This window comes from Numida meleagris, chromosome 19 (assembly GCF_002078875.1).
Source record: "Numida meleagris isolate 19003 breed g44 Domestic line chromosome 19, NumMel1.0, whole genome shotgun sequence".
NCBI lineage: Eukaryota > Metazoa > Chordata > Aves > Galliformes > Numididae > Numida > Numida meleagris.
In genome coordinates this window covers 12,670,096-12,683,591 of record NC_034427.1, presented here as the reverse complement: position 1 = coordinate 12,683,591, position 13,496 = coordinate 12,670,096, and the positions used below count along the sequence as shown (strand labels likewise).

Here is a 13,496-nt window from a genome sequence, read left to right as displayed (position 1 = left end):
TGGTATAGGAATGGAATTATGATCTTTAAGAGATCTTTGTGTCTCAGCATACATTTACAGTTTGCATTTTTCTTAGGTGGAAAGAAGAGAACTTCTAAGCAAGAAAACAGTGTTTCTTTTCCTTTTTGTAACCTTTGGGGTTTGTTGGTGGTGACATTAAAATCTTCTGTGCCTGTTTAGCTGTTCAATTTAATGGAAGACAAATTCTCCCAAAGGTTTAATTTACTCTCTCAAACTGAAATCACTGCGTTCTCACCATGGGAAATGGCCTTAATTTTCCCAGCCTTCAGTATACATCAAGCATATAATTCATTTCTCCCCCCTCAATACTTCCCTCATTAGAAAACAAAGTTTTTGATATTTAAATGTTACATAGTTTAAGTTGAGAAACAGATCTTCTTAGACCCGTAAAGTGCATTTGCAGGCATGATTGCTTCCCTCTGACAGCAATAGATTTATACAGAGTGGAACAGAAAAATACTTGAATTTTTGACCTTTAATTGTGCGCTCCCTCTAACACCAGCATTTTTACCAGTGGCAAGGAGAAAAAGCAAAGAATGTGACTGCTCATGGAGGAGGGAGGACCAGGGAGTGGTGAAGTCTCTTTGTGGCAGTTAGGACTGGTTGGGGAGACTAAATTTTGTCGTGAAGGGACCAGGGAGGAAGATGAATTTCATGAGAGGTTGCCTCTCAGTCACATGGGGACAAACAAATTGGGAACTAATAGAGGAAATCATCTCATCTTTCTTTCTAGATTAATGATATCAGAGAAGGTGAAGTAGAAATGTGCTGTTTAATTCCCAAAGCAAGAGGCAACATTTTGCTTTCAATAAAATGAAGTTAATAAAAAAAATAAAAAATCTTTGCTGGAATTAGATTGCATTTCCATAACGTTGGCTGGCCTCAGAACTGTACTTCAGAGCCACTGCTAACAAATATCCAGAAGAAAAGGAAGAAATGCTCCAGGCATACCAGTGACTACAAATGAGCTATTTGCCAGGAGCAGGAGGTCTTCTGAGTAACAGCTACATGAATGATTTTTTTTTAATTACTGCTATTTTTGATACATTGTTACAGAGCATGGGATGCAGGCACTTCCTACTTCCACTGCTACTGGCAGCAGAAAAATGACTGTATGTATGTATATATATCCACCAGACAAAAAGAAACAGCATAGCAACAAGAGATCCTGTACAGAGAGCCAAGAAAAATAAAACATCGGGCCAATTACTCCTCTGCCTAATTGCATTTGCTTCAAAAGAATTACACCAGTAAGAAGTTTAGCCTATTGCACATGGAAAAGTTAGTTTGTCACTAAGGCATTAGGAATGAAACCCACATGAGGGCAAAGAACACTCCGGGTTCCAATCCACCTTATCAAATCAATGCATGGAGCTTGATGGACCCCCAGAGCTGACCCTAGGGGTAACTGCCCTGGGAATGCCCTTCTGCATCTCATGGGTTTACTGCTGCCCCAGTGCCACAGCCCCACTGGACAGAGCCCATGGGGATGCCAGATGGGGCCTCCTGAATGGGGCTGTTGGAGGATTTGCTGTTGGAGCAAAACACGTTGAAGAAGGTGTGGAGTGCTTGTCTGGGAGCGTTAATGCTGTCTTTGGGTTATACATGTGGACCAGGGACGTTAGGCAGTAAGTGAGTTGCCAAGAGATCTAGTTTGTTTAAACTACATTTCTTTGAAGGAATAGCAGTGGTGGCATTTTGCTGCGGCTTCTCCCAGTGAGTATATAAATATTCTTGTTTGTATGAGGCAGAGTAGTAAAAAGTAGTGAATTCTTAAATAATGAGTAAAAAGCCGTTTCAGTCTTTTCGAATATTCTTATTTTAAACATGTTTTTCTCTCTTTGTGCAAAAGATTTCCAGATATTTTAAGGAAAATATTGCACAGGAGCAATGAACTGGCAGTACGACGCATGTTAAAAAATTTCCCTGGTATTTTTTAATACAGACTAGTCAGATTCCAGCTGTGCCTTAGTGGATATGTAATCAGCTCATTGTAGACAAGGCAAATGGGTTGTTGTTCCAGACAAACTCTGCAGGTACTAGCTAGAAGTTGGATGTACCTCACCTTCATTTAAATGTTACCACAGATTGATAAATGTATTTAAAATACATACTTTTAGTGGGTTTCTGTGGTTTGGTTGCTTTTATGTTGATTGTTGTTGGTTGTTTTTCTGATAGAAAGAGAATGAAAACCATCTAGGAATGCCTTAAAAGGGTGTTGTTGTCTGGATTTGAATCCAGTGGATAAACGGGAATTGTTTAGACAGTCTGTAATGAAGTGTTGTTGGCCTCTGGTCTGTAATAAATGCTTCTATTTTATAGCTCCAGATCAACTTTACCCATAAAATCTCAAAGGACTTTCTCTACTTAACAAGTCAGCTAGGACGCGTTGTCCATGGCCAGTATATCCTCACGTGGAATTCAGAGCCATGCAGATCTACGTTCAAAAAAATCCTACTAATACCAACACGTTTTTTGTAGGTTTTAATTTCATGTTATCAATATTTTGTCTAAAATTTGAGTTAGCTAAGGCACACAGGATTTTTTGGTCATCAGTAGTTTGATTATTGATAGCTTTCGGATTTTACTGATGTGAAGTATGATCTTCAATACAATTATTTAGTGGAGTTCTGCTTGAGAAGGAATCGAGTTAATGTGCAAGTCACTACTCTCATTAAAATGTTCAACATTTCTCCATTTCGACTACCTTTATTCCTGTGTACTTACCACTGTTTATTGTGACATGATTTCAGTCTTTGCTTCATCAGGGCTTAATCTAAACATAAGTGTAGATCTTGTAACGCACTCTTACAATATAAACATGGTTCGAAAGTGGATGTAAACGTAAAGTGCAAACTCCAGAAAGTGACGCCTCATTTCTGAATGCTCCCTGCATCCGTTTCTGCCACAACCTATGAAAGTAAACTGGTTTTTCTTACTGATCCTTTCTGAAGGTCCCGGTAATATTCCGGCTCCCTTTATTCTCCTGAAGCACAGAAGGATTTCAAGGCAAAACACTGTACATGGATTGACCTACTGCTGCTGAGGTTAAAGCCCTGTTCTTGTTTAAGGAAAATCTCTTGGTCTGCTCTCCGCTCTGTGCTTGTTCCATTTGATTTATCTCCTGCTGTTTGTAGTTTCACTGATCACTTTCTTATTACTTTTACACTTCCATCCATTTCAGTTTTGTACTCCTTTTCAAGCGATTTCTTATACCGCCCCTGCCACCTGCTCCTACTGATGAATTGTCTGCTCAAACTGTTGATCTTGACCTGGCATGGTCTCTTCCAGAGAAAATAAATGATGCCACGCAGACGTATAATGATGCCTTAATAAACATCCCAGGTACATTTGCTCCTCTGCGGAAGTGCAGAGCTTGAATGGTGGCATCCTGATTGCATGCTGATGCCTGGGGGCAGTGGAAGGGAAGAGGAGGAATTCAGACCAAAATGGGGACATTTTGCTTTTTTGTGTGTATTTAACCACCTTTGAAAATTCCCTGGACCTTTTTTCTCCCCAATCTTTTGTCTATAGTTTTGCATGTGATCACTAGAAGTAGCAATAATATCTTCTAATTCTTTAAAAAAATTGAATGATTCTTTTAATATCTTCTTTTATACTTGGGCTTGGCTGCAGCAGCCATTCATTTTTCAGCAAGTCCTTTGGTGGTGGTCAGTTGCCTTCTGTTGTTTCTCTGTCCAAGTCTGAGTGAGGCCCCAGAAAAAAAAAAAAAGGCAGACAAGTTTATAAAGTTTTATTGTTCTGTCACAGAGTTGGGTAGGAGAGGCAGTTAATCTGCTCTTTCAGCTCTTTCAGGACGTTCGAGTCGGGATTTTTGATCCACCAGCCTGCTTTGTGAATTCCTTCAGGCCTTAAATCCATAGCTATGATAGATATGATATATGGCTTTTTTGTACCCAGTGAGGTCCCTCACTTCAGCAGCGGTTACATCATGATACTTGTGCTGAAGATGTTGTTTCTGTCATTAAATGACCTTTCTGATTATTGGATTTTTTCCCCATAACTCATGCTTGTTATTTCTCACTGAGATTCAGGAAAAGCTGATCCTGTGCAGCTGCAGCCTCCTGTTGTTGCTGCCTGGTTCTTCCACTCTTTGTCCCATATGATAAATTTCAGATATCACTTAGGACAGGGCAGGAATGCAACACTGAGACTGGTGATTATGATCTGTAAATGATCTGCGTGCTGGCCCTGGATCTAAGTCTTTTCCTGGATCATTTGAGAAATCGTTTAAAAGAGCACACTTCAACATTTGTGTTTCGATCATTTTTCTTTTTGTTTTTCTTTGAGTTGTCCATTTTGTTAATCTTGATACGTACTTGGAAACCAGATTTATTTTCCGTATCACTTGGAAGCTTCTCCTTTTGACACAGTCTGATTTGTTTTGCCCAAGTTTCTTGCAGAGTGGTACTAATTTTACTACTGATAATTATTAGTGTTTTGACTAGTAATAGGTCTTCATATCTGCAAGGAGACCGATGTGGGCAGCACTCAGACAGCAGGGCTGCATCATAGACTATAAAGAGAAAGGAAGCACTTGATGGCATCGAAACTGAAAGCTTTTTTGGGCAGGAAGAGTTGTGTTCCATGCTAGTAGGGCAGGACTGGTGTTGCGGGCAGTGTGTTAACAACGTTACAGTAGTGACAGCAAAGCTGCAGTACATTTGTCTGATATCCTATGGGAGTGATAAGGTGCAGTTCACCCAAAAAGTACAGTAAGAATTGCTGCAAGTTCATGCTAGCAAAGTCAGCAGCAACACACCTGCGGTCACTCCTCTTACAGAGGAATATTTCAGGCACAAACTTAAAAGAAGTTACTACAGCTTTGGAACAGATTTCAATGGATCAAAGAGTGGTTCTTATCCCAGCTCACTTCCTTCTCACTGCTGGCTGCAATGAGGAGGGAACGGTGGGATCAGGAGTGCTGAGTGTCCCTTCCACAGGCAGAGAAACCTGAGCACTGCATATGTGGGTGCATAGACAAATACTGTGCATACTAAATATTCTTTTGGAATAATCATAGAATGGCTTGGGTTGGGAGGGACCTCTTGTTAGCTCTCTCATTCCTAAAAAAGGGTAAGAGATAGAAAAGAAATGTGGACTAAAACCATTAGGAGATCCCACTGTGGCCTGTGTTGGTGCTGGAAGGAGGAAAGCTTCTCTCTCACAACACTTCATTAGCTGCGGACATTGCTCTTTTCCATGACACAGAGTGAATTTTGGCTGTTGTACGTGACTCAGGAGCAGTGCTGCACATGCACTGGCTGTACGCTTGAAGGAGATGTTTTGACCTTTCTCATCTCTGACTGGTGTTGCAAAGATGGAGTGATGTAGAGCAGAGATCTTGTGACAGAGTAATAAGAAAGAATCTGACTGCCAGTTGCTCATTACTGGATCTCTTTTAAATGCCAGAACCTTCTATGTTTGCCTTCGAACAATGCTGAGCACCTAACTCGCCATAGTAAACAGATACAGAAAGAGACAGAAAGGTTAAAAGTATACTCATAATCTCTTGCTTTTCCTCCTAAACATGTTTGATAGCAATATTGTTTCTTAAAAACAATATGACCTCATTTGTAAAGCAATATTCATGCTAAGCTAGTCAGCTGTTAAATATACCCAGCACTGTGCATTATGATGAAGCTAAACCAGAATTTCAATTATTTTCTGGACACATTTAAAATTATAATACTTTACTGGGTTAGTGTTATAGTTCATCCAAATTACTCACAAAGTATCACATCAATCTCTTGCAACTGCTTATTGCTTACATATCTGAGAAGTTAGTCGAAGGAAGATGCCGGCTGGGTAATGACCTTCATGCTGGCTTAGTGCTTTGATGGTTATGTGGCTATAAGTGCAAGGATGTCTAATGGTCAAAAGTCAATGTTTGTTGGCCATAATATTTATCACAGAAGAAACAGACTATTCATTTGGACCAGCAGTTGAAACAGTATGTTCCTGAAGGAAAAATAAAGAGGGAAATAGAGCACTTGATGATCCGTGTATTCTTGCCTAGTGTCCCTTTTTCACCAAATCCCAGCAAGTAAAATTCATGCTTCAAAACTAGTGGTACTTTGTTTGTTTGTTGCCTGGAACGAAAGATCAAAACAAAGCAGGAGGATGAGGAAGACATATTTCTTCATGCCCTCACTTTCTACTTACATAGCTTATCTAATGAGATGCTAAGAGACTAGTGGTGGGGCAGCCATGCTTTAACCAGCTATGAGTGACGAGTGCAGATTTATGGATATTTCTGGCAAGAATGGCTTAAAGCAGATCTCACTGGAGCCTCAATTTGCCTGTGTATGCAAAGGGAAGATCAAACACCCACCACTCTTTAGACAAATATTGTAATAGTAGCATACTTTTAAGGCCATACGAGTATTTTTAATAAACAGGCTGTAATGTTAGGCACTAGTCAACAAGTTCTCTTGACTACATGCTTTCTCGAATTGGGGCTTAAATGTGTGAAACTTTGTGTTTAGGCAGGCTGGTCTGTTTTGAACTGGAGAGGCCAAGAAGCAAGCAGCCTTTTAAAAGCAATGATCAAATAACTTGTCTCTGACATAGTGCTATTTAATGCACTAAAGAAGCGTTAGTTATTAACAGAAATAGTAATTACCCACAGTAGCAGAACTTACCTGAGCACTTCAGAACAGCTGTGTGAAGGGCTGATATTTCAGGAGGTTTACATTGAATATTAAGGCCCAGCTCTTTTCAAGGGGAGTAAGTTGTAAGAAAATGCTGCCCATGAGATGAGCCATGGACTCAAGAGAAATGAGCCAAAGATGTATTTATTATTTTTTTTAGGCTAAAGAAGCAGGTCTTTATAAACATAATCCTCAGCTTCTTTCTATTTATAATAGTATTTAATATAAATGTACTTCATTACTGGAGAGCAGTCTTCTTGGCCGTACAATAGCAAACAAATTCTTCAGAAGCGTCTTTAATTATTCATTTGCCTGTACTATATTTTATGCTACTTTTCATAAATGTTAATCTTTATTATTGCCCTACCAGGAAAAAAAAATACAAGAAAGAAAGAAATACCTGTTATTAAATGACCTATCAGGCTGACACGGATAAATGTTGGTAGCTATTTAATTGTTTCCCATCTGCAGTTTTATACAGTTTCTATCAAACTGAAGGGTAATTTTTTTAGTAGCTGCTTATTTTAAATGTACAAAACCCTTGTGTGTAATTCCATTAGCTGCCCTACAGCATTGCAATCTACAGTTTCCCTGAGGCTGTTGTGAAATATTGATGAAATCCTTGCTTTTGTGGCTTCCTCTGATACACTAAACATTTGTCTGATGTTAGTTGAACTTGAATGGATCTGTTCAGAGTTATATCAGCAGTGACTTCAAAGGCTGTAAGGCTGTTACAGTTTTTTTTTACAAACTGAAGTTTCAAAGCCTTACCATGTGGTACTTTAAAAAAACAAAGTTCATATCAAATGAACCAAAGTGCTAGCAATACACTGGTAAGACTCATTACAATTTCAATTTATATAGATATATATATACCTTTTTTTTTTTTCGCTCTGACTGTTAGCTCATGCCATTTAAAGAAACTTGGATTGGTATTTAGGGGAACCTAGGGTAATGAAAGAGGGAAAGCAGAATTTGAAAGCTTGGTTTTAAATGAGGTAATCTGTAAAATCACAAAGCCACAGTGCTGTTTTCCACAGCAATCCATAGGACAGGAGATAACTGAGGAAAGGCAAAGAGATACAAAAGTTTCCGACACTTGTTTTCTTAGTAAAGTGATCTACAGTGTCGCAATTAAAATGACTAATGAGGAAAAGATATTTACTGCAACTCTGTTCCTCTGGTTGCTCGGGACAAAATTGCGTTTTGGAAAGCACCCTGTGTGTCTGTATGAGCAGTGAAGTGCAGCTGGGGTTGGCGCTGTGGTGCTGCGATGACTGCGTGCGGGGCTGGCACTGCACGCTGGGCACGGGGAAGTCCCGCTGGCAGAGGCACAACCAGGGCACAGCAGTGGGGCTGAGTGTAGGGACAGCTCTTGGCATTCAAACTGTTCCAGGATTCACATTTGTCATCACTAGAATAGCTGGCGAAATTGCAATCTGTACAATATCGAACACCTTCTGCTGGTTGAAAGGATAAAACTGTAAGTTCCAGGGCTTGGTAGAAAACAGCAAGTAGATGTATTTTTAATGAAAGGCAAATTTTTCACTTAGACTGTAAGCCTTCGTGTAAGGAACCTGAAACACTGTTGTGGAATATGGCTACATTCACCTCTGGAATGCAGGTCAGCCATCCAGGCAGGTAGAGCCCCAAGCCCGGCAAGCGGCGCTGAAGTTGTCTTTATTCTTGGTGCAGTAATTGACTACATAAACAACTTTGTCCTTGAGAAAAAATGATTCAGGGAAAAGCTCCACAATTACTCTGTCCCAGCTACAGACTCTCAGTTAAGCAGAATGCATCACCTCTCCTTTTTCAGTCTTCCTTTTGTTTGTTTCCTTTCTTGTTTTGTTATTGATTTGCTTCGAGTTTGTGGTAGCTCACAAGCCAGTTTGCTGCACATATGCTTCCAGCCGCGGATCATTTTCATTTGTCTCATGACTGTGTAGGATGCAACGTAAAAAAGATATAATCTTTTTTCTCCTTTGTGCTGCTGAAAGTCCCACTGAAGCTGGTGGGTATTTTGCCTTCTTAACCAGTAGGAAATAGGACATTTAATAGAAAACTTTATACTACAACTCTAATTAGAGTACAACAAAATGAAAACCCAAAATTGCTTCATTTCAGCATCATGTATAAATAATGGTTATGGCTCCGTGGAGTTGCCTCTGTGTGTTAAAATTCAGTTATGGCAGAAGCTGCTCTGAGAGGGGCTGGAGCTGCCTTCCCATGCTCCTCGTCAGACAAATCCATGCACAGGCATCCAAGCCATAACTATTCTAAAAATAATGTTCTTAAGAGAAGGCAGCAGAATACTGGGAAAGAAAGGAAAGCACCTCTCCTAAGGTGAGGAGCTGTTGTGGATGCGGAGTGACTTTGCTATGGTGGTGACTGGTTCTTTCCCAAGCTACTGCAAAATAAATTTGGATCTGGTAGTAAAAACTAACAGAGACAAAAGGTGCAAATTTCCTATTATCCACAATAGTGATCTGGCCTCCCAGGAAAGAGACTGTTGAGCATATACAACTTTTTCTGGGATTTGAGAAAAATCCACAGCCTCCCTCAGGATGCTGCAGCACGTGGCTTTAGGAATGAACCTCACCCCTCCCACGATGTGTAGACCAGATGATAGAGACATTCTTTCATACCCTAACCCCCATGGCTCAGAGGCAGACTCTCTGCTCCCTTCATGGTGAGAATGGAAATCTGTTTCTGTCTTTTCTTTCCGTATTGCAGAACTTAACAGAAAGTTCTTTCCCTGGTACCAACATTTTTAACACAATCTAAAATGTTCTGAAATTATTTAATTCACCCTTGTATTTGAGTTCTTTCCATGAAATTCCATCACGTTCCCAGACTGCTTTTAGTCCTGTTAAATTACAAAATGCCTTTGATATGGGAATTATGCAATAGAGTAGGGATCTTTTCCCCCTTCAGTTGCCAATTTATCTCTTCAGTTGATTTTCAAACTGTGATGAATCTGCAGCAGGGAACTTCTGCAAGGAGCCAGGTTAAGATTTGTCTTTGGGCAGCTAATGTAGTTAGACATTTTTTGAGAAAAGGGAATGAGAAGTGGTCATTATCCATTATCTGCATGAAATATTTCAGAGAAAGAAACAGCTTTTGCCAAACACAAAAAGATGTTTGAGCTGAAGCCAGACAATAAGGAAACAAGATCACCTTATAGTACTGTGAGATTGTTCTACTAATGATGTTATTTCATGTGAAACTGGGATATATATGAAGAAGTGCAGATGGTGAATGGGTTTTACATGGATTAGTGGTGTTCTGGACGATGATGCACTGTCCCTTCTCTTGGCAGAAAATAAATTTTCCAGTCTTGGAAAGAAACATATGTACATATATATACATATGTATGTGTTTCTTTATGTGGAAAAAGAGTAAATTTGAGTGAAAATAATATCCACTGGTGGAAAAGTTAACAGGAAAATCGAACACTTTAAAAAAAAATATGTAGTCATACTCTACAGTTCACGTTCAGCAGTGCTGTGGGATGTGGTGCGGGTTGCAGGCCTCGCTGGGGTGCCAGGGCCTGGCAGTTGCAGTTGGGCTTGGTATCACTGGGAGCTCGGCTCACTGCTGTCTGCATGGTCAAGATTTCAAGGTAAACGTGTTGGAGTTTTACGTCCTTAATTTCAAAACAGAATTTTTGCAGGTCTATTAACTGTTCTTTTATTTTAGACACTGCAGAAATGTGCTAGAAATATCTAGGAAAATGGTATATTTTGAAGAATAAAGCATCAGCTGTTTACTGCGCCGCTTGTCCCAGAGAGCAGATTGCTTCAGTTACTGAGAATCCAATCGCTGAGGCATGGTGGGAAGTAATAAAAAAAAAGTTAAAACATTTTAGAATTTTATTATCCATGTGATAATATTATCCTTTCTTATGTCATGATTTTGACGTATTCTACCTTGGGATCAATCAGCACTAAAACCAAAATCTGTATTTCCATTTAGGAAGCCAGAAAGTGCTTCCATTCAATGCTCAGAAGCTCCTGGGCTTTGTCCAGTCTTCAAGATGGTGAAGTTTCAGTCCCCTGTGTCTTTGGTACTTCATGTTCCCCATCTCCCATCTCTGCCTGGGCCTGTTTAATTTCAGTGGGAAAATTCTCATCTGGGAAAAGGAGGAAACATTCATCTCGTAACTGAGTTTGGATTTCTTTCTTATTCTTCTCTTTTCTTTTTTTCTTTTTTTTTTCTTTCTTTTTTTTTTTTTTCCATAAGACAGCTATATATGAGCAGCTCAGAGGTTTGGAATGTCAGTATCAGCCTGGGGGAGAACTGGTGGGAAGAGAACAGGTCACTCAACTATTTATTATATGGACATCAGCACGACGCCAGAATGTATGCTACATATTACAGACACTGCATTTAAAGCATGTGAGTGTACAGGCTTAAGACACCCTTTATATGTAGCTTGTAAAATAAATAATGCAAACTTAAATTAGTGTAATTTCTGTTAAATAGCTGCATCAGTTGATAGCAAGTTTCACACACAGTGAGATCTTAGCGAAAACCACTGCTGGGTATACACAGCAGCTCTGGTACTCCGGCCTGTCTGCTCAGAGGTCTCCACTGTCCTGAAAGTGCTCACAGTGATTTGAGTCGTTTAAATAAACAGAAATTATTTTAGAAGTAGGATACTGAAATGTGTTTTCAAAGCTGCTCAGAACTCTTACTTGTTATTAAGATGGATCTGACCACTGATTTTGTGAAATTTTGATGGTAGTTTCTAAGAAGTTATTTTACAGCTTTTTGTGCTAAGATTGCATCTCAAGATCATGCAGCCTAAAGAAGAGGATTTCTCAGCACAAGTTACTCTTCTGTAAAGGTTATAGTAAACATGTCAATGCCTAATTAAGCAGAAAAATGTATCTGTACTGTGGGGGATGTGCAGCTGCCTGGTACTTCTGTTTCTCCCAGTCAGTCCTTTTAGAAGGACAAAGGAGATGGCAAAGAAGAAACTGCCGAATGTGTCACCCAAAGGAAAAAAATTACCTTCCGGTGAAAAATGGGTTAATAGCATTCAAAGAGTTGGTGCTGAATTACAGAACCAAATCTGCACCGACTCCAAAGCGTGCCAGTGCCGTTTGTCGTCTGTTTTGCCCGATCCCTTCCTTGCGTTCCCTCCTTATTTTTGTTGCGCTGTGTGTGATGCGCTCGGCGCTGCGATGCGTCCTGGCGTGGGGCCAGCACTGCTACCTACGCCGCCTGGGGTCTGTACCACCGCGAGAAGCCCCGCTCGTCACTTCGTGCCGCTGCGTAACGGGGTCACTGCTCGGCACATGCGGGGCCTTCTGCCGCCCCCGTGTCCCTTCCATTCTCCGCGTCCCTCTGAAAGTGTCTGAGCTCAGAAAGAGGTACAGGGAGAGCACTGTGTGGCTATCAGGGAAGATATTTAAGGATGCGAAATAAATGTTTTATTCTTACTATTATATTTACTGCCATCTGATCATCTGTAAATGGGGCTGTGAATATTTGCTGTACCCCAACACTCTACTAAAAGACTTATTGGTTTAGTATTTAACACAATACTTAATGTTTAGCTTCTTTGCCGGAGCGCATAGTGTTCCTATGACTGTATGACTGTTACTTTATCATGTTAAAATGCTGTCCAGATCCTTTGCTCTGAGCCTTTATCCACACCTCTGGTTGTGAAGCTGCCTGGTGTTGCCCATGAGTAAGTCAAGCCCAGATCTGTGGAGGGCCTAAAACTATGGGAATAGTGTAGGGAAGATGGCTCTCCGTGCATTTCTTAGTGCATCAGCATGGAGAGCCATTGCTCCCCTCTTCTTCAACTGCAGGTTTATCCAGGAAACGGTTCCTCTTCTTGTGCTTCAGCTCTTTGGCTCGGCAGTAAATATTCGTTGGGAGGGGTCACATACACTCCCAATTCTTAAATGCAACTAGACTGAAAAACTGAAACACACCTGAAAAACATCGTGGAAGGCCTTGTCTGTATGTTAATCAGAATGCTTCCAGCTTTTCTGCCCATCCCTCTTGATTTGCTAGAAGGACATCATTTGCAAAGGAGTACCGAGTTCAGGATGGCAAAATAAGGCAGGTTCTTAAAAAGCCATTAATTGGCCATTCTCAGAAGTTGGGAAGGAATTTTAAACAAGTGACGCTTTTACGCTCATCTGCCTTGTTCTATATGAGTTTTTAGGGCTATGGTTTTAAGTCTTACTTCACAATTACAAGTAGTAGAGGTTTTTTTTTGTTGGTTTTTTTTTTTGTATTTATTTTATTTTATTTTTATTTGGTTATTTTTAATGGTAGCTTAGACCGTGGGTTTGTTTTTCACCTAATTCCCTGACGCACAAAGCAGGGCCTTCAGCACGCACAGCATACTGCAGTGCAGTCATAAGAGTTAGCAGCATGGAGTTTGCTCCTAAATGAAAGAGCACATCAGAGTATCTCCTATGAAGACCTGTGCTTCTGAAATCAGCGCTTTTGATGAGTGGCTGTCTGTAACAGTGGATTGCTTGCATTGTTTTGCAATGACTGTTAAGAAAATGTACACTGTTTATTTTGTAAAAACATGCCTGAACCACTTGTTCTCTCCATCACTTCTGGAAATCAATCATTGATTGTGAGGAGTTGATGGGAATTTATCCACTGACTGCAATGGAAAAGGTCCACACTTAAGAATCTTCTTTTCTCCACTGATCAGTCTATTTTTGCCCATGTTATCTCCTGTAACTTCAGTAGGAGCACTGCTGTTATAAGGCCAGAAAAAAAAAAGAAAAAAAAAAAGAAAAATATAGATTTCATTAATTTTAA

General features: G+C 40.1%; 1 protein-coding gene across 4 annotated transcripts in view; it reads left to right on the top strand.

Annotated features, from left to right (window-relative positions):
• The window catches only part of TSHZ2 (teashirt zinc finger homeobox 2), a 210,948-nt gene that overhangs the window by 116,330 nt on the left and 81,122 nt on the right, over positions 1–13,496 (top strand). For 3 of the 4 annotated variants that reach the window (XM_021416548.1, XM_021416547.1, XM_021416546.1), the window contains exon 1: positions 10,984–11,093. The exons of the other annotated variant lie outside the window; for it this stretch is intronic. In XM_021416548.1, the coding sequence (XP_021272223.1) occupies positions 11,033–11,093 (61 nt within the window). In that variant the 5' untranslated portion in view covers positions 10,984–11,032. Of the gene's footprint in view, positions 1–10,983; positions 11,094–13,496 lie in introns of those variants that run through there. 4 annotated transcript variants of the gene reach the window in all.